At 31.7% G+C, this 20,331-nt stretch overlaps 5 protein-coding genes across 5 annotated transcripts; 3 read left to right on the top strand and 2 right to left on the bottom strand.

Moving 5' to 3' along the window:
- Window positions 1-4,849: 4,849 nt before the first annotated feature.
- On the top strand, window positions 4,850-6,191 carry HELRODRAFT_86199 (hypothetical protein; the record flags this gene model as incomplete). Its single annotated transcript, XM_009027655.1, has 3 exons — window positions 4,850-4,994; window positions 5,113-5,341; window positions 5,435-6,191. 3 exons carry the CDS (start codon window positions 4,850-4,852, stop codon window positions 6,189-6,191), a joined length of 1,131 nt encoding a protein of 376 aa, XP_009025903.1.
- Window positions 6,192-7,385: 1,194 nt separating this feature from the next.
- HELRODRAFT_86140 (hypothetical protein) lies at window positions 7,386-8,967 on the bottom strand (the record flags this gene model as incomplete). The annotated part of the gene is made up of 3 exons (XM_009027649.1): window positions 7,386-8,160; window positions 8,222-8,450; window positions 8,814-8,967. 3 exons carry the CDS (start codon window positions 8,965-8,967, stop codon window positions 7,386-7,388), a joined length of 1,158 nt encoding a protein of 385 aa, XP_009025897.1.
- A 1,543-nt stretch (window positions 8,968-10,510) lies between these two features.
- HELRODRAFT_157615 (hypothetical protein) lies at window positions 10,511-11,974 on the bottom strand (the record flags this gene model as incomplete). The annotated part of the gene is made up of 3 exons (XM_009027700.1): window positions 10,511-11,282; window positions 11,527-11,755; window positions 11,827-11,974. 3 exons carry the CDS (start codon window positions 11,972-11,974, stop codon window positions 10,511-10,513), a joined length of 1,149 nt encoding a protein of 382 aa, XP_009025948.1.
- A 1,948-nt stretch (window positions 11,975-13,922) lies between these two features.
- On the top strand, window positions 13,923-15,304 carry HELRODRAFT_178820 (hypothetical protein; the record flags this gene model as incomplete). The annotated part of the gene is made up of 4 exons (XM_009027699.1): window positions 13,923-14,073; window positions 14,306-14,378; window positions 14,528-14,954; window positions 15,110-15,304. 4 exons carry the CDS (start codon window positions 13,923-13,925, stop codon window positions 15,302-15,304), a joined length of 846 nt encoding a protein of 281 aa, XP_009025947.1.
- A 1,356-nt stretch (window positions 15,305-16,660) lies between these two features.
- On the top strand, window positions 16,661-20,262 carry HELRODRAFT_86249 (hypothetical protein; the record flags this gene model as incomplete). The annotated part of the gene is made up of 3 exons (XM_009027664.1): window positions 16,661-16,811; window positions 17,028-17,256; window positions 19,485-20,262. 3 exons carry the CDS (start codon window positions 16,661-16,663, stop codon window positions 20,260-20,262), a joined length of 1,158 nt encoding a protein of 385 aa, XP_009025912.1.
- Window positions 20,263-20,331: the final 69 nt, after the last annotated feature.

The raw sequence follows: 20,331 nt of genomic DNA, 5'->3' as shown, positions 1-20,331 counted from the left end.
AAACACCATAATAATTATCACTCACTTCCATAAAAACATCATAATCATCATCACATCTATGAAAACATCATAATCATCGCATCCATAAATACATCATAACCATTATCACAACAATAAAAACATCATAATCATCATCATTCATAAAAACATTTAAATCATTATCATCACATCCATAAAAAATCATAACCATCATCATTATCACATCCACAAAAGCATCATAACCATCAACATCTCATCCATAAAAACATCATCATAATCATCTTCACCATCATCACATTCATAAAATCATCATAACCTACAATCTTAAGTCACATTTAAAAATTATCACAACCATCTTGGTCATCATTCCAAATGTAAAAAACATTCATATAGAAAATCGACACTCGATTCAAACACAAAGTATCGACATTCGATTCAGATACAAAAAATCAACATTCGATTCAAATACAAAGAATCGACATTCGATTCAGATACAAAAAAATTGGCATTTGATTCAAATACAAAGAATCGACATTCGATTCAAATACAAAGAATCGACACTCGATTCGAATACAAAGAATCGACATTCGATTCATAAACAAAAAACCAACATCCGAAGCAAAGCAACAACATTCAAAACCAAAATTCCATTCATAAATCACTTGACATAGTCACCTTTTTCACAACCATTACATTTGAAAACATAAAGGAAACCGTTATTTTACTAAAATTTAAAACACTTCACATATTATCAACTTCACCATCACCTTATTTCCAATCGTAAATCCCATAACCATCATCATGATCATCTTAAGGCCAATTATAAACCACATTTAAAAAACATTATCATAATCATTTTCATCATCACATTTAAAAAACATCATCATAAACATCTCCATCGTTATCTTAATTTAATTTTAAAGCAAGTGTAGAACTCGCTGACATCTCAAACGTTCTTGAACTTCTGGTAAAAGATCATTTTCAGATGATGTTGACCTTGTTGTTGGTCATTTTTGTTGTTGTTGGTGGTTGTCATTTTCGTTGTTGAGCAGATCTTTTTTATCTGTAGAGTAGGACATATTAATAATTGTATAAAAAAATATTAATTATATAATTACCAATACTATCATATCAACAAATGGGACATACAATTCATGCATGCACCAGCATTCTATCTGCTTTTTTGAATCTTACACAACGATCATTCATAAAGCTAAAAAATCACAATTCATATTAACATTGTAGAGACAAATGTGAACTTATATACACACACACACACACGCACACACAATAACAAAGAAACATCAACATACAATCAATTGGTTCACAAACTTACCAGTGATGGTAATAGATAGAATTAGAGAATAAGGAAAAAAACTAAATAAAAATAACAATCTGGATAAAAAAAGATAAATAAATGGCTCATAAAATGTTTTGAGTGTTGACATGATGCATGAACACAAGCAAAAAACAAGACCAAAAGACAAGAGCAAAACCAGATCTCACTCCTAACTACTTATGTCAATTGATTACACTCCTAACCTACCTAAAAAGCAATTGATTGAAACTCAACTTACTTATATTAAATTAACTCCCCTAATAACTTAATATCCTTAAGAGTAAAAGATGAAAGGACAAAACAAAAAAAAACACAGTTGATGTGTTCTTATGTGTGTGAATTGTACAAATGTACATAATTATATTTAAAAAAAGTTAGTAAAAACAAAACTTCAACAAAGAAATAAGCCAAAAATTGAAACCACAAGGAACAAATAACACATTCACATAAAAAACCAACACAATTAACACATCAGAAACACAAATTACAATTTAAACATTCAACACTTAATACACTAAAACTTATCTTTTCAATCTTGGCCAATTGAAAATGACTTCAATCAATGGTAGCCCATCCTAGGCCTTCTTACACTGTGAACTGAATTCTAAGTAAAAATTGAATCCGAAGTGTTGGTAGTACTAACAACAGTAGTAGATAAGTATTGTTATAATTAATAAATGCATTCTACATTTAGTCACAGTTGATAAATATATTAACAACTACATTTTGTTAACATTCCAAAACAAAAGTATAAGACTATACTATAAGTATAAGAGAAGAAAGAAGCAGATATAAAAAAAAGCATCATACTCATTTGTTATATTATATTTTATAACAAAACTTTATTTTATTGTATATCTAAAATAATTAACAACTTTTTAATTAAGAATTTATGACTTCTTATGCTATCTAAATATCATAATAAAAAATTATTTTTTTTTACAAATAATTAAACATTTTTTCAATATCTTTTTTTTTTCTTGATATTTAAATTTTCTATTTAAAAAATAATGAAAATGACTTTAAAAAAAACAAAAGAATCACAGTTCACAAATGAATTCAACTCAAAACTCGAGTTGTACGATGTGCTAACTGGAATCTCATATAATAAATAGAATTTTAAAGTGTAATAGTCTAATTAATAGACTCTACTAATACTCATTTTTGCTATTAACATTGCACTGAAGTCTAAATTAAGCCTGGCTGCTGATTCTCAATTGTTCTAATCTAAATTCACACTCAAATTTTTAATCTTCTATTTATAAATCATATTAAATTGAAAAAACATAAAATCAAGCCGCAAATATGACTAAAAATTTCAGTTTGACAAAATGATGAGGAACGTTCAATGCCATGCATGGCGTACTTTTAAAACCCTTAACTTCCAATAAAAACCGGCGAATTTTCATTCACAAACTTAAGTAAATCCTGAAAGATCAAATTGCCGAATTTTTCAGCAAATTTAAATGAAAAAAATAAATCATTAAATACCAGATTCTTTTCGAGAATAGCAATGGCGGTAAAGGCAGACGACGAATGGCAAACGAAGAAATGGCGTGACACGCAGCCCGGAAATCATGTCTAGCGAGTCTGGAGAACTGCGCTTGTTCAGCATTTATATAGTGCGACGCTTATGAGCTATAGATAGGCTAACGAGCATGCGCCGATTAATTCGTTTTTGCCCTAGCGCTTTATTAACCGTTGAAAAGACTCATTCGAAATAAGAAAATGGCGGTGACAATTTTGACACATTTATGTGTTATGTACAAAAATTGTACAAATTAGTGTGTATATTTGTGTCATTATATTTTAACTTTAAGAAAAAAAATTGGGTTTTTAGAAAGAATATTAATTTTTATATTTTAATAATTTTTAGTTAATTTTTTAATGTTTTCTGACTTGTACAAATGGTGAACAATTTTCATTTCAGGGGCATCTAGGAACTTAATACAAGAAACTTACAATGTATTGATATATCTCCATATACTATGAGTATAATTGTGTGCAATTAATATGTAGGCATATTTCCATAGTTCTAAGACAATCCACTGTAGAAGTGAAATAAATTCACAACAATACAGAGTCAAGAACATCTATTAAAATATGAAAATTAATAACTACGGATATATAATATATCATATTATATATCCATGATAACATCAAAATAGTTCGTAAAAGATAAAAAGAAGCATAAAAAATACAATGAAAAAATAAAAAAATACAATGCAGGTTATGAAACATAATCAAAAATCTGCTATAAGACGATACTAACAGTTACGATGAAACTAATGATTTTGTCATGATAAAAATTTCATTAATGGTTTCATACAGACATATTCATCTGTCTTGTTATCTCTTATCATAAAGATAAATGGGCGATCAGCTCTGAAAATAATTTCATCTGACCTTAACTTGGTAGAACTATCCACTCAATACATGCAACAGCAGTTCCACCTGCTGCCTCTGAGCCCCCTTCATTCACATCTACAAATGCCTTGTGCACAACCTTAGACACATACAATTCCCTGGTTTAATTCATTTTTGATAGGTCAGCCTGTATCTGGTCGAATAAATCAACGACTCCAAGTTTCTTCATAAACGTCACCTATTCCAAAACCGGACTCAAGTTTGAATTTGGACAACCAAAGTTCTAGTGTTTTGTGAATAAATAATTTTTGGGAACAACATTTATGTATGTATGTATGTATGTATGTATGTATGTATGTATGTGTAATTTTAAATGTATTTTTTGTGTGCGTGTGTGTTGCAGGTAAGTATGTATGTGTTGTGTGTGTGTGTATGTATGTGTGTGTGTGTGTGTGTGTGTGTGTGTGTGTGTGTGTGTTGCACGCATGTATGTATGAATGAATATGTGCGCATATATATGCGCGGGCTTATATTCTGTCAAATTGCGTTTCATTTAAAAAATTTCGTTCTTTTTGACTTACAAGACATCCTCGAAACGTTTCAAACATGAGCATCGATTCGATAATTGCACACATTTTATCTTCCTTTCTCAAAATTTCATCGATTCGAAGAATGTTTAAGGTATTGAATTGAAGTGAAACATGGGCAAAACATTGTTTCAATCTTGAAGAAATTATAGAGAAATAGAGAGGGCTATAGATATATAAGGAAAGAAAGAGAGAGAGAAAAAGAGAAAAAATTGTAGAAAGAGAAATAATTAAATCCTTCACATTCAAATTAATGTTATCTCTCTTCCACTGAATAGTAAGTAAGAGTGTGTTATTTCTGCGAAATTATACCAGGAAAGAAACCGTCAACTTTAATGTGAGTTGTCGGTTATAAGCGTCTTAATAAGTAAAGAACGTTATCAGATTTCTGAAAATTGTTCAATCGCTTGAAATCCTTTTAAACTATTAAAATTTTTTTATTAAAATCAAAAAAGTTCCAAATCGGTGCCGTTTAAACCATTTTTTTCACTTTCTATCTATTTTAACAAGCATTACTGAATTTTTAAAGATTTTAAATGTATTGTAATTGGAAGATTTGAGAAAAAGAATCCTCAAAATGAGGGAAGATGCAGTAGGTCCTAATAGAGATTTTGGGATTTCCCTTTACAAGGAGCTGGCTGCTGGAAACCCACAGGAAAATATTTTTTTCTCTCCAATCAGTCTCATGTTTGCTCTTGGGATCGCTCTGCTTGGATCTAGAGGTTTCATTTAACATTTTGAAAAGTAAAATTTTAACATTTCAAATTTTTTTCCAGTTTATTAATTCTTAAAAAATTGATTTTAAGTAGTAAATGAATGTAAAAATAATTTTTACTTAAGGAGAGACGGAAAAACAATTAAAATCGGTGATGAAAATAGAGAATATGATAAACGCTGACATGCATCAAGGATTGTTTAAGTTGAAATCTTTTCTGGAAGATGAGAAGAATCCTCACGAACTTCATATTGCAAATCGACTGTTTATTGAAAAGTCTGAAACTCTAAGAGGAGGATTTAGTAAAGATTGTCAGAAATACTATGGAAGCGACCCGGAAAAAGTAGAATTCATGTAGATAATGAATTTTTAACTGTTTCAAATAATTTCCAGAATTTCAAAAACGTGCTTTCAATAAACGAAACACTTTAAAATAATTATTTTCAGGAATGATGCACCGGCCTGTGTGGCAAAAATAAACCGTTGGGTCGAAAAGCTTACGAAAGGAAAAATTAAAAACTTGATATCTGCAGCTGATGTCAGCTCTTCAACAAAATTAATTCTAATAAACGCAATTGTTTTTAAAGGAACATGGATGACAAAATTTTATGAAACAGAGAGTGGAGAATTCTCAATAAGTCCAGGGTCAACTGTTGGTATTAAATTTATGATAATTCAAAAATTGCAGGCGAAATATTGCGACTGCAAGAAACTGAAAAGTCAGATCTTGGAACTACCTTATAAGGACAAATCGATGAGTTTTGTTATAATTTTACCTGATGTAGAACAGACGAATATAGAAAACGTTGAAAAAAAATTGGATAGCGGCGTACTTTCGGAAATCAATGAAAAATTGACTGAAACCAAATTAAAAATCCGCTTACCGAAGTTCTCAATGACAAAAGAATCAAAAGTGACGGAGAAGTTGCAAACGTTAGGCCTCACCGACCTGTTCATAAAAGGAAAAGCAGATTTATATAACATGAACTTGAAGCTTGATTTGTACGTTTCCAAGCTTGTGCACAAAGCTTTCATTGAAGTTAACGAAGAGGGAACGGTGGCTGCAGCTGCTACTGGTGTACAGTTAGGCACAAGGTCCTCGAGTATTTACCTGGATTTCAATGCTAATCATCCGTTCATCTTCTACATCAAAGATAATAAGTTACAAACCATTCTCTTCATGGGAAAGTTTGTTAAACCATGAAAATTTTTCATAAATTTTTTATTTGAAACTTAATAACGAGTAAAATATTTTGACTGAATTTTTCATTCAATTGATTGCTTTTATTACTGATCTATATAAGCTTTTGTTCCAGTTAAAAATTGAAACAAAGTATTTTATTATATTTGAATTTTAAATTTATCCAGTTTTTTTGCTTGAACATTAAATAAAAAACTCCAAACGCTTGATCAAATCTATATGTTGTTATATAAAATTTATTTAATTTATTAACTGTTCTTTTAAATTTTGCCACAATTGCTTTTCAATCAAAAATGGTTGAAAAAGTTTTTTATTTCTAATAAAACTTTAAAAACTCAGCAATTCAACGTCTTCATTCAAGTAAATCAGTGAGAAAAAATGAAGATGATTAGCTAATTAATACCACAATTAAAGAATTTTATATAGAAATTTTCGAGTTTGCTGAAAATCATTAATTTTGAAAGATTCTCTAAAAGCCAAAACAACCTTAAAAAAATGTTATTAATTATATTCAACGTTTAGTATTTTGTGTATGACCGAAAATTTGATAACTCATTTTAGAAACCATTTAAAATAGCGTCGGACAACAAATTATACTTTCTTTGAATAATTCTCATATTACGATTCTATAATTATTCATCTTTATATATTGTATTGTACTTTTTATTTAATTTTTGAAAAGTAACTTAAATAGTTTTCATCAGTCAGGGGGGAATAGGGATATAAAAATCTGGCCCTAAATAAAGCTTAGATAGCATAGAGACGGTGTTTGCACCTTCTATTAATTCTTTGAACGTCATGCTGAACACTACAGAACGTATTTTCTACATTCAAGTATTCGACGTACGTAACTAAATAGATTCAAAAAACAACATTGACTAGAGAAAACGTCGTTCGAAGTTAGTTTTGTTACTTGAAAAGAGATTCTTAACAACACATTGGATCAATTATTTTGTTATTAAATTCAAAATGAAAATTGAAGGTAAAGAATTTGAAAATCTCAGCAAATGTCTTTGAATTTGGGAGTTTATCGTAAAATAGATTAACTAAATGGCAATAATTGTCTTTTCTGTCTATAACAAAAATTAATTGATTACAAAATCAACCTGAAAACATAAAGCACATAAAGTCGGAATAAGTAGCGAAAAGTTTTCTCAACTAAACCAACGAATTGATGAGTAAAAAAGACGATAAAAATCACGGCTTTAAGAATTTACCGAGGAATAATATAGAACCAGATTCGATATCCTTGATGGAAAAAATAAATGGATGGTCGGCTCTGAAATCAACTGGAATTGACGGTGCGGGATGTCGCAAGGATTTCTTTCCGATTATCACTGCAGTTGCTCCAGCCGCTTCTGATCCCTTCTCGTTGACTTCAATGAAAGCTTTGTGTAAAATTGATGAGACGAATAAATTTTTCTCTCCGTTCATGTTCGACAAATCTGCTCTGGAATCAAATAAATCCTGCAAGCCAAGCTCCATCAATGCTCTCATAACGTTTGGTGTCGATTCTAATTTGAATCTCGGTAGCCAAACATTGACTTCTTTGGTATATAAGTGATTCGAAATGTTTTGCAAAATGGTCCCCGTTAATTTTTGTTCGACCTCTTCCAATTTAGTTTTTTCTAAATCCGGTAGTATTATGACGTAACTGAGCCTGCGACCTTCGTAGGGCAACTCCAAAATTTGACATTTTAGTTCCTCATCAAAAGAATATCTCAATTTTTTCTTTGAAAAGTGCATCAATGATATTTGTGTGGTGTGGTTTTCAGAAATGTAAAACTTGTCTTCCTTGGTGTTGGATTCATCGAAAGGAATGTCCCATGAGCCTTTGAAATATATTGCGTTCACAAGTACAAGTTTCGTCATCGCGTTCAGTGAACCAGGCGCTATCAAGTTACGAATTTTCTGATTTGTTTGATTTTCAACCCATGCATTGATAGTGGCTTCACACTCTTTTGCTTTGTTTCTTTGAAAATTGAAAAGTTACATTAATTGAAACTTACTTTTAATTGATAAAACGAACAAACCTAAAATCAACAGGCTCCAAAGCAGCTCCATAAAATTCTTCACAACTTTTGAGAAATTCGTTCAAAAATGAATTTGACTTTTCTCCATAGAGCTTGTTAGCGATGTGTAAGATGAATTTGTCATTTGACTTTTTCAGGTCGTCAACCAGCTTTCTGAAATGTTCGTGAATGTCTTTATTTGTCATCTTGTCCAGTTTTAAAACGGATTTCATTTCAAGCTCTGTTTTATCTTTTAAATTTAACGAGACTAAACATACATTTGAGGTTAATGCTTTTATAATATAACATAATGACTATTGTAGTTCAAATAAATCAAACAACCAATGAATTGCATAAACGACTTTATTTTATCAATGCAATTTTAATTTACCAGCACTTCTTAGAAAGTATCGACAGCAAACAACAAACACATAATATACACGCGTGAACCGACGCATCACACGCCTTGCATGTGATTGACGGAGATTTGTTTGCATCCGAACCAATGCACTGCAACAACAATGACAGACACTCTAACCGTTACACTATCGTCCCGTCCAAAACACTTTCCAGTTTTAGTCAACGAAACAAAATAAATATTTGAAAGATTAACCTCTTGCTCCGAGAGAAGTCATGGCAAGTGCTAAGGAAATACTCATCGGTGAGAAGAAAATGTTTCCATCGGCATCTGAAGAGGAGAATTTTCTGTAGAGGTCCAATCCGAATTCAGTGTTGGAGCAGGATAGCTTTTTCAATGAGTCAGACATCTTTTCAAGTTTTTAATTATCTTTTTCTTTCTCTGTATTTAAATAAATATTACTAAGATTATTTAAATCAAATTATTTATGACGCTGCCATGCAGTAGTATTTGCTAAACTCTTTCACACACAATTCAACGATATAGAATACGGTTAATGAATTCAATGCTTTAAAACAGCATAGTACTGACTGAACGCTGAACTAAATAAATGATGTTCTATGGTTGTATGATCGCACAAACATGTTGGCTTACATAACGGTCTATATTTATCTCATGGTTTATTTATATCTCATAGTTTATTTATAGATGTATCGGTGTGGTGTGATGATAATTGTTTTTCAAAATAAAACAAATCTTTTTCAGTTTTTTTTTCAAATATCTAACAATTTATCCCAATATATATAATAAAATTTAGCATGTTTATAGACAAGAATGAAATATGTAGTATATTATCACAATGATTTACTCAAGCAGATGATGCGACAATATTGCTATCAATATTGTTACCATATGTAGGGAACACCATCTATTGTTTTATCTTGTGACTCATTTCTTAATCATTTATTTAGTTTTTATCTTTCAAAAAACTTCCAATTTTATTTTCGCTAACTATATTTCGCAAGAGACTTTCAATCATTTCAATTATTCAGTCATGATGTATTATTTACTGAAGAACTCAGATCGAAGCATGAAGCAAATGTATCAGGATAGAGAAATTTGAAATTACTGCTCTAGTGTTATTCATAACATGAAATGCGACACAACTAAGCGTTGTTCGACGTAAGTATACCAAAGTAAATTAAGCCAACTAAACATAAATTTAAACGGCTATGACATTAAAAAAATTAACGTTACTGTACTACATCAGTTAGAAGTGTATCCATTTGAATGCTATGAAAAGTTTTGTTGGAAATACTCAAAGATGCATTTCTTTCGTAGAACAATTTAAATCAATCAATCAATCTTGGTTTTGCGTCCAGAGACCCGGTTCCCCAAGGTAGGACGTAGAACAATTTCAAGCCATGATAAATCGGGTCATTGTCAAGTTTGTCCAAATGGAAAACACTTTTTATTTCAGAGGCAATTTTATCTAGACTTACTGCAGAACTCAGATAGAAGCAAATGTATCAGAATAATATACCATGTGTTTCATTCTTGTCTACAAAACTTCCTACTGCATTGTCTAGATACTCAATACAAGAATGTTATAATCTGAATATTACCATATATACCAATTATAAATATGATATTGTAATTAATGGTATGTATATAACCGACGAATTATTTCCATTGTTCCAAGACAATCCACTGTTGAACTGAAATAAATTCACGACCATACTGGGTCAAAAACATCTATTAAAATATGAAAATTAATAACATCAAAATGGTCCGTAAAAGACAAAAAAGCATAAAAAATACAATGAAAAAATAAAAAAATAAAATGCAGGCTTTAAAACACAATCAAGAATCTGCTATCAAATGCTGCTAACAATCATGATGAAGCTAATAATTTTGTCAAGATAAAAACTTCATTAAAAAACTGGAAAAAGTTACGGTTTCACCAATCTACCCATAAAAACATGTTCCCCTGTCTTGTTATCTCTTATCATAAAAATAAATGGGTGATCAGCTCTGAAAATGATCGGATCTGACATTATCATGGCGCAATACTCAACACATACAACAGCAGTTGCAGCTGCTGCCTCTGAGCCCTCTTCATTCACATCTACAAATGCTTTGTGCACAACCTTAGACACATACAACTCCCTGGTTCCATCCATTTTTGACAGGTCTGCTCGACCATGCTCAAACAAATCAACAAGCCCAAGTTTCTTCAAAACGTCACCTAGTTCAAAACTAGACTCAAGTTTGAATTTAGGCAACCAAAGTTCAAGAGTTTTGTAATTGTGTAACTTCTGGGGAAGATTATTCAAAATGGGCACAGTCAGTTTCTTTTCAACTGATGCTAAACAAGTTGCATTCAAATCAGGTAGAATGACAATGAAACTCATTGCACCATCTACATAAGGCAGATCAATTATTTGACATTTCAGATCTTCATCATAACAATACTTCAGCTTTATTTCCATGAAATACATCATGGGAACTTTCATTTTGGTGTCTTCAGAGACATGGAAATGTTGCTCACTTGTTTCATTTTTGTTAAATTTTTTGTTCCAATCTCCTTTGAAGTAAACAGCATTCACCAAAACAAGACGAGTAAGTTCATTTAAAACGCCTGATAAAAGATTTTTAATTTTTTTGTTTGTGTGCTCCTCTACCCAGCTGTTGATTATTGATTCACATTCACTCGGTTGGTTCCTGGTGGATCAAAAAAATGAAGATTCATTTGATAAGCCTACACATTCCTTGACAAAAAAAGAACATTCAAAGACATACAACCAGAAATTAGATTTGAAATTTAAGTCATTCTGGCAAATATTTAACACTTAACTGTAATATCATGGGGTGAAATGAAACTTCAGTCGATAATAATAAAATTGATGTAAGGTTTTGAAAATTAAACTACAAATTTAAATTTGAAAATAGAAAAATGCAGTCAGACTTGAAATCAAGAGATTCCACATTAGCTCCATAAAATTTTTTGCAGTTTTGTAAAAAATCATCTTTAAATTTGTATGAAACTTCTCCATACAGTTTGTTTGCAATGTATAATTCATATTTTCTTTTTGTATCAAGAAGTTGGACGTTCAGCTCGGCCAGTGGTGAATGAATTTTGTCATCTGAGATGTCCTTGAACTTTAAAACTGATTTCATCTGGTTTTTGGTGCGGCCTAGAATATAAAAAATATGAACCTATTTAAAATGTTATATTTATTCATACTAACTAAACAAAATGGCTCACCGTCGGCTCCAAGCATTGTCACTGCGAGTGCATAAGATATGCTCGTTGGGGAGAAAAAAAAATTTTCTTTGCTTGCATTGGAGAGCTGCTGATACAAATCCAATCCAAATTCTAGGTTGGATGCAACTTGTTCTTTCAAATCAGCCATTCGTTGAAATTATACTTAGTTCTCTTTGAAAGATAAAATATAGATCTATTACAACTCATCCGAAAGTTTGATTAGGCGTTTAAATCCCACCCACCTGTTTTTCTGAAACAATGAAAAACTAAGAAAACTGATTCCGTGTCAGCCTGGATAAGAGAAGTTAGAATCTAACTGTTTGATGAAATTGCACTTTTAATCATTCATAATGCTAAAAGTGATAATAAATAAAAAAAAATTTAAGTTTCACTTTGTCAGTCTTAAGAATTATATGCCATATATATAGAATATATACCCAAATGCCATAAATATATAGAATAAAATACACCAAATTATTGCTAAAAGTTAGTAATTTTCCAAAATTTAACGTTGAATATATATATAAATAATAGGAAAACCAGAGCGACGAGCACTAGAGGTGAGCATGGGAACGGGAATCGTGGGAATCTCATAGTTCCCACTTAATTTTCGGTAGTGAGAATATTAGGGAATAGGGAATCGTAGTTCGGATATCGAGAATGATGGGCGGGAATGGGAAAAAATGACTACGTGCGAAAATAAAAGCCTAACACATGTGATCAACGCATATAGGCTACTCAGGCCGACACGTGTGCGTTAACAAAGATAACCACCATGGAATCACGTGAAATCAACAAAGCTATAAAAAAATTTTCTGCGCATCCATGTGTATGGCATTTATTTAATAATCTCATTTAATTTTCCACATCGATTTGTCTTCGGAGTTTTGTTAGTCGATTTGCATTAAAATACAATAAAATTAGTAAATTTAAATTAGTAATTGAATTTGGCAATATATTCTACATGTCTTCAACTACTTCAACTTTAACTAAAATTGTGTTGCAGCATTTAATAGATAAAAATATGCAGCAGTAGAAGTCTTCTCTACTCAAGACCCATCTGTTTGCAAAATTCATTGAGGAGCGCTGTTGAACATTGCGGAAAGAGCATTTTATAGACTAATTGATTGATTGATTAATGTATAACTCTAAATAACTCAATATAACCTCTATACAACTTTATATAACTCTATATAACTCTATATAATTCTATATAACTGTATCTCTTCCTTTATAACCCAAAATATAAGAGTATATAACTTTATATAACCCTATACAACTCTATATAACTCTATGCAACTATATTACAAAAAAAATGTGTGTTGTTATTGATACAAAAAACGTATTCTTGTCATAATCTTCAACATAATATTGTTAGTTATTAAAAAAATCCAATTATCGACTCGAATATAAATCATTTCAAACTGGTGTGATAGGCTGATATGTATCAGGAGAAAATATATTTGAACTCCGACAGATGCAGTTTGAAAAAACATGCTAATCATAAACACAATAAAAATTAAAACTAAAATGGTTGATAAAAATGAAACAATTCGGAGACGCAACGTCATCAATTGGAATTTTAAACAAAACGCACATCAACAAATTCCAACAAATCACTGAGTGTCGAATTTTGTGCACTTTGTAATTTTCTCAGTCCCATCTTAAGCATGAAAATGTTTCTTTTGATTAATTTATATCCATGCAATTAAATGAGAACTTTGTAAAATAGTGCAGGGATTGTAATTTTTCTTCAAATCTGAACTATACTTCATCGTTTGTTAATTGAATTACGCAAGAGATTTTTAATCATTTCAATTATTCTCGATTATGATGTATTACTTACGGCGAAACTCGGATTGGAGCAAACATACAAGAGTATAGAAAAACTTGAAATTAAAGCAGATTAAACCAACTGAAGATAGATTTCAACAGATGGCATGAAATATACTAATGTTTGTGCGACTATTTCAATGAGACAAAGATTTACGGTTATTAATTTTGAACTTTACCCTCTCAACTTCAGCAATTAAAACACTTCAAAATAAAAACCAAAGTAGTGAGAACAGTTTTGAATGTTTTCAAGAACCTGCAAAATGTCGAACATGCAGCATATAGCAACGGCGGAGGTAGGGTTTGGCTTAGATGTTTACAACGAGTTGATTCGAGCTCAGCCGAACGACAATGCATTTTTTTCTCCTCTTAGCTTGTTATTGGCCTTAGCTATGACTTTACTTGGGGCACAAGGTTTCATTGTCATAAATAACTGGAATGATATTTAGGGCGAATGAATTATCTGGATTTGATTTTTTTTCAAATTCTAGATAAAACTGCCTCTGAAATGAAAAGCGTTCTCCATTTGGACAAACTTGATGATGATGCCATTCATCAGGGCATGAAATTGTTTCACGAACAACTTTTGGACACAAAAGATAAGTACACCTTGAATATTGCCAACAAATTTTTTTTGAAAAATCAGAAAATTTTCTGACAAGTTTCAACGAATCGTGTCATAAATTCTATGGAAGTTATCTGCAATTAGTTGACTTCAAGTAAGTTTTTTTTTGTTTTTGTGATAAAATGATTAAAAACTTGAAAACAAATTAAATGATAATTAAATTGTTAAAGCTAATTTAGATTAAAAATGTATCAAAATTTGAACGAACATTCGTTTGAATATGAGCAACAATTTTTTTCTCAGAAACAAAGCATCGGAGTGTGAATTGATAGTGAACAACTGGGTACAACAGAAAACAAACAATAAGATCAAAAATCTGATACCTCAAGGAACCTTCAACCAACTCACCACAATCGTTCTCGTCAATGTTCTGCATTTCAAGGGAAGCTGGCATAAGCATTTCCGCAAAAGTGCGACAGCTGAGAAAAACTTTAAAATCTCCCAAGATCAGACTATTAGCGCTCCTTTTATGAACTTCAATAACGAAAAGATAAAATATTATTACGACGACACGCTTGAAAGCCAAGTCTTACAAATACCTTTCATAGGAAACACCGCCAATTTCATAGTAATCCTGCCGAATTTGACAAAAACTAGTTTGCCTGAAATGAAGAAAAAGCTAACTTCCGACGTGATAAAAAAAATTTCTGAAAAAGTTTCCAACTGGCTGGTTACACTTTCGTTGCCGAAATTTAAACTCGAAACAAAACCAAATGTTCTTGAAACGTTGAAAAAATTAGGAATGTCTGAATTATTTTCAGTGGAGAACTGTGATTTGTCAAGAATAAATGGTAAAAAAATTTGTACGTATCTGACGTGAAACAGAAAGCATACATTGAAATTAGTGAGGAGGGGGTAGAAGCGGCTGCCGCAACCGCTGTCATTGGGATGAGGACGAGCTCCAGGGTTCCCTCTCTCCCGCGTGTTGAGGTCAATGCCGATCGTCCGTTCGTGTTTCTGATCAAAGAAAGTACTTTGGGAGCCGTTCTATTCATGGGCAGACTGAAGAATCCTAAATGAAAATATTTCTGGAATAAAATCAAATTATATTTTTTGGTTAATTCGTTTGAAAAATTATCAACTCTTCTATTAGATAATAAATTTGTCTGGTAGATTTTGAGTGATGAAATACTAAAAATTGTAATATTTGAAATTAATTTAGTTAAATATATTGAAACCAAATTTTGTACAATAAATGATAAAGTAAATGAAAATATAAACTTGGTTATGTCAAATTACACCACTAAATTGTATTTTATTTATTTCGACAGCTAAACAAAGTAATCGTTGTAATTCAGACATGAACATGAACACAATGTCGTTTTAAGGGGTCTCATGGCCGAGTGGTTAGCGTGTCCGTCTACCACTCCCACGACCCGGGTTCGAATTCTGCAGTTTCTACAGATTCATCCGGGTAGCCGACCCCCGGTCAACCCAGCCGTCCAATTTCGAGGTTGGTAAATGGGTAGACGACGTAAGTTGTCGCATGCTGGCTGGCGAGATGGCTCGGTGGTTCAAATGCTCGCCGAGTCAAACATCTCAATGGCTATCATATACTCAGGGTATATGATGCGGTGCTTGCGCGTGCACGTAAATACATGTGTACGTCGTGTGAAAAGGATAAACAGCCTTTTTGGCGAAGATGGCTGCTGCAAATCAATAGATGAAGAAAAGAAGAACATAGTAAAAGATATAAAAATACCATAATATATCTGTAACATTGTAAGTGGTTCTGCGTATGTCAGAGCTGCAATAATAAAGACTAATAAAAAAAAAAAAAAAAAAATTTTACGTGCAACCTAGTCAGGTTAACAATGATAAACAAACATTAAAAGAAATTATAGAATTGAATTGAGCTAGCAAGCAGTCTAATTAGATAAATTTTTGTGAAATCATACTTTATAAAATTATTTTTTTTATTTTTTTTCAATCTCTCATGTGCAAAGAAAAAGTATTTACTAGTTGGCAATAATAAATTTGAAATTGTTTAGGATTGCGGGGTAATTCTTTTGAAAATTCATGACATTTAGTGATCTTTTTTGTTGGGTGGATACTTGGATAGCTGTTATAAGAGGAAAGGTGTACAAAAAATCGGTCTACACAATTATTTATCACAATCATTAAAATCTTTCGTATTTTTACAAGCTAATGTTACATTTTATGTCTGTTTCTGCATTCCCCCCTGGATCCGATATAGTTTGTTTGTTTCGTGAACTTTGTAATTTGATATGAAAATATACTATCGCAAACGTAGATAAATTTAATCAGCATATGTTTCTTATAAGCTACTGCAAAGTAAAAATTTTTTTACATTTTTTAAATGTGAAAGGATTTTCAGTATTTACCGATTGTTCTAAAAAAACTTCAAACTTTAAAATGACGAATGTTCAGAACATCGCAACGGCTGAGACCGGGTTTGGTTTGGATGTGTACAATGAGCTTTCTCTGGCCCAACCGAATGCTAATGTATTTTTCTCCCCACTCAGTTTGTTGCTGGCCCTGGCCATGACTCTGCTCGGCTCTAATGGTTATTTACAATGAATATTACTAATTAGGCGTTTTTCTGTCATTGTTAATATTATAAAAAAAACGTCAAACGATAAACGTTTCACGTTTTAATTTTCATGTTATGTTTTACATTTTTTTTGAGTTTTAATGTTAAAAACAATCGTACGTACAAGGAAAAAAGCTTATCGAATTTATGTTACATTAAGAAATTTTTAAACTATTTGTTATTTGTTAGATAATACAGCCACAGAGCTGAAAAAGGTTCTCCATTTGGATCAACTTCAGGATGATGCAATCCACCAGAGTATGAAACTCTTCCACGAGCAACTCATGAACACTGGAAGTAAGCACACCTTAAACATCGCCAACAAAATATTCCTCGAACAATCGGAAAATATTTTAGCAAGTTTCAACGAATCATGTAACATGTTCTATGGGAGTAGTGTCCAACGTGTCGATTTCAAGTAAGTTGTAACTTCAAGTTGTTGATTGTAATTAGATGTTGAAATGTAATGACTCAATGAAGTAAAAAGTAATTATTATGAAAGATTTAAATTTTTTTTTATCTGATCACTAACTTTGTCACTGTTTACCAAACAAAATTTTTATGCAGGAACAAAGCATCGGAATGTGAGACAATAGTGAACAATTGGGTTCAGCAAAAAACGAACAATAAGATCAAAAATTTGATACCCCCTGGAACTTTCGACTCTATGACAAAAATCGTTCTAGTGAACGCTTTGCATTTCAAAGGCAACTGGGAAAAAGAGTTTTACAAAAGTATGACTGTTGAAAAAAATTTCAAAACATCCCAAGGGCTAACTGTTAGAGTCCCTTTCATGAACTTTAACAACAGAAAAATGAAATATTACTATGACGATGCACTCGAAAGTCAAATTTTAGAATTACCCTTCATGGGCAGTGCTGCAAGTTTCATTTTAATTCTGCCGGATTTGAGTAAAATCAGTTTGCCTGAAATGGAAAAAAAACTAACAGCTACTGTGTTATCAAGAATTTCAGAAAATTTAGCCAACTGGTTGGTTACACTATGGCTGCCAAAATTTAAACTAGAAACAACTCCAGATGTTCTTGGAATGTTGAAAAAATTAGGACTTTCTGAATTGTTTTTGCAAGGAAAAGCTGATTTGTCAAAAATAAATGGTGCTAGAGATCTGTACGTATCTGACGTTAAACAGAAAGCATTCATTGAAATCGACGAGGTGGGGGTAGAGGCAGCTGCCGCAACAGCTGTGATCATAGGACGGATGAGTGGACACATTTACCAATTTCCAAGCGTCGAAGTCAATGCTGACCATCCGTTTGTATTTCTGATAAAGGAAAATTCCTCTGGAGCTGTTCTGTTTATGGGCAGATTAAACAACCCATAATGAATTATTTTCTAATCAAACTTTCTCTCAGACGAATTTCTTCCGTTCACAGATTTCAATTATGTGTGTGTTTTGATAATTAAATGAAACTAATGAATTATTTAATTAATTTTGTTAAAATAAAAATTGAAGTTTAGATAATGAAAAAAATAAAGTTTATTCGAATCTGTTATATGGAAATAAATATATTTATGAAAATAGTTTTATTGTTTTGACTAATGAGCGAAAGTCTTAAAAAGAGCCAAAGTATGATTTGAATTAAATCGGAAATGAAGTTTGTCGTTCATCTTTGTTGAAACCGCCGGCCAAACATTGAAAAACAAATTTTAAAATCTCCGCCAAATTATGCTTTTCAGAAGATTAAGTTGTTTTAAGACATTGCAGCACATATGTCATTTATTCCAATTTAGCTAGGGTTGATTTTGTGAACTTAGAAATTGAGTTCAAAATCTTGTTCTAAAAATAGTGACACTAATGATAGATGTGACAAAAGTTCAAATGAATTTTAAGCCTCCTTTCATAAATGATGATCGCATGACAGATTATCTCACAACTGTAAAATGTCGAACGTTCAGAACATCGCAACGGCAGAGATCGGGTTTGGTTTGGATGTGTACAATGAGCTCTCTCTGGCCCAACCAAATGCCAATGTATTTTTCTCCCCACTCAGTTTGTTGCTGGCCCTGGCCATGACTCTGCTCGGCTCTAATGGTTATTTATAATGTTTTTATATTGAGATTATTTATTTTAATTTGGTAATTAATATTTTGTACATATTATTTAATTTGAAACGAATTACTTTATAAAGCACAAGTTCAATGTTAAAATATTGTGACAAATATATCAAAGTTTAAGTTTTTTTTCTTATTTAGTTAAATAATTAATTTATTATAAAAAATAATTTTGAAAAAGACAAAACAGCCACAGAACTGAAGAAAGTTCTACATCTGGATCAACTTCAGGACGATGCAATCCACCAGAGTATGAAACTCTTCCACGAACAACTCATTAAGAATAGGAATAAGCACACCTTGAACATCGCCAACAAAATTTTCCTCGAACAATCGGAAAAGTTCTTAGTAAGTTTCAACGAATCATGTAACATGTTCTATGGGAGTAGTGTCCAAAGTGTTGATTTCAAGTTGGTTGTAAAAAGTTTTTATTGATTACTCAAAATTGTACTTTATGAACTGTAATCTATAATTGCTATATAGGGAAATTTTAAATAAATTTTTTCAAATATTTAGCGTTTTTCACCGTTTCATAGTCGTGCAAATTTGTATAATTAATTAAATGCCACGCAGGAACAAAGCATCGGAATGTGAGACAATAGTGAATAATTGGGTCCAGCAACAAACAAACGATAAGATCAAAAATTTGATACCTCAAGGAACTTTCGACTCTATGACAAAAATCGTTCTAGTGAACGCTTTGCATTTCAAAGGCAGTTGGAATAAGGAATTCTACAAAAGTATGACTGTTGATAAAAATTTTAAAACATCCCAAGGGCTAACTGTTAGAGTTCCTTTCATGAATAGGGTGAACGAAGTTATGAAATACTATTACGACGACAAGCTTGAAAGTCAAATTTTAGAAGTACCTTTTTTTGGCGCCGCTGCAAGTTTCATTGTAATCCTACCAAATTTGACTCAAACTAGTTTGCCTGAAATGGAAAAAAAACTAACCCCTACTTTGTTATCAAGAATTTCAGAAAATTTAGCTAATTGGCTGGTTACAATACGACTGCCCAAATTTAAGCTAGAAACAACTCCAGATGTTCTTGGTATTTTGAAAAAATTAGGACTCTCTGAATTGTTTTTGCAAGGAAAAGCTGATTTGTCAAAAATAAATGGTGCTAGAGATCTGTACGTGTCTGACGTTAAGCAGAAAGCATTCATTGAAATCGACGAGGTGGGAGTAGAGGCAGCTGCCGCAACAGCTGTGATCGTGTCAGTAATGAGTGCATTCATTCCTCCTCAAATCCCAAGGGTTGAAGTCAATGCTGATCATCCATTTGTATTTCTGATCAAGGAGAATACTTCGGGAGCAATTTTGTTCATGGGCAAATTGAACAATCCTTAATGAATTGAATAAATTTATTTGAACTTCTTCTTTTTAGTTATTTCAATTATTTGTGAACTATTTAAATTA

Source organism: Helobdella robusta (assembly GCF_000326865.2).
Source record: "Helobdella robusta unplaced genomic scaffold HELROscaffold_50, whole genome shotgun sequence".
NCBI classification, from domain to species: Eukaryota; Metazoa; Annelida; class Clitellata; order Rhynchobdellida; family Glossiphoniidae; genus Helobdella; species Helobdella robusta.
The sequence above is the reverse complement of the archived record's forward strand: the minus strand, read 5'-3'. Positions and strand labels throughout refer to the sequence as shown.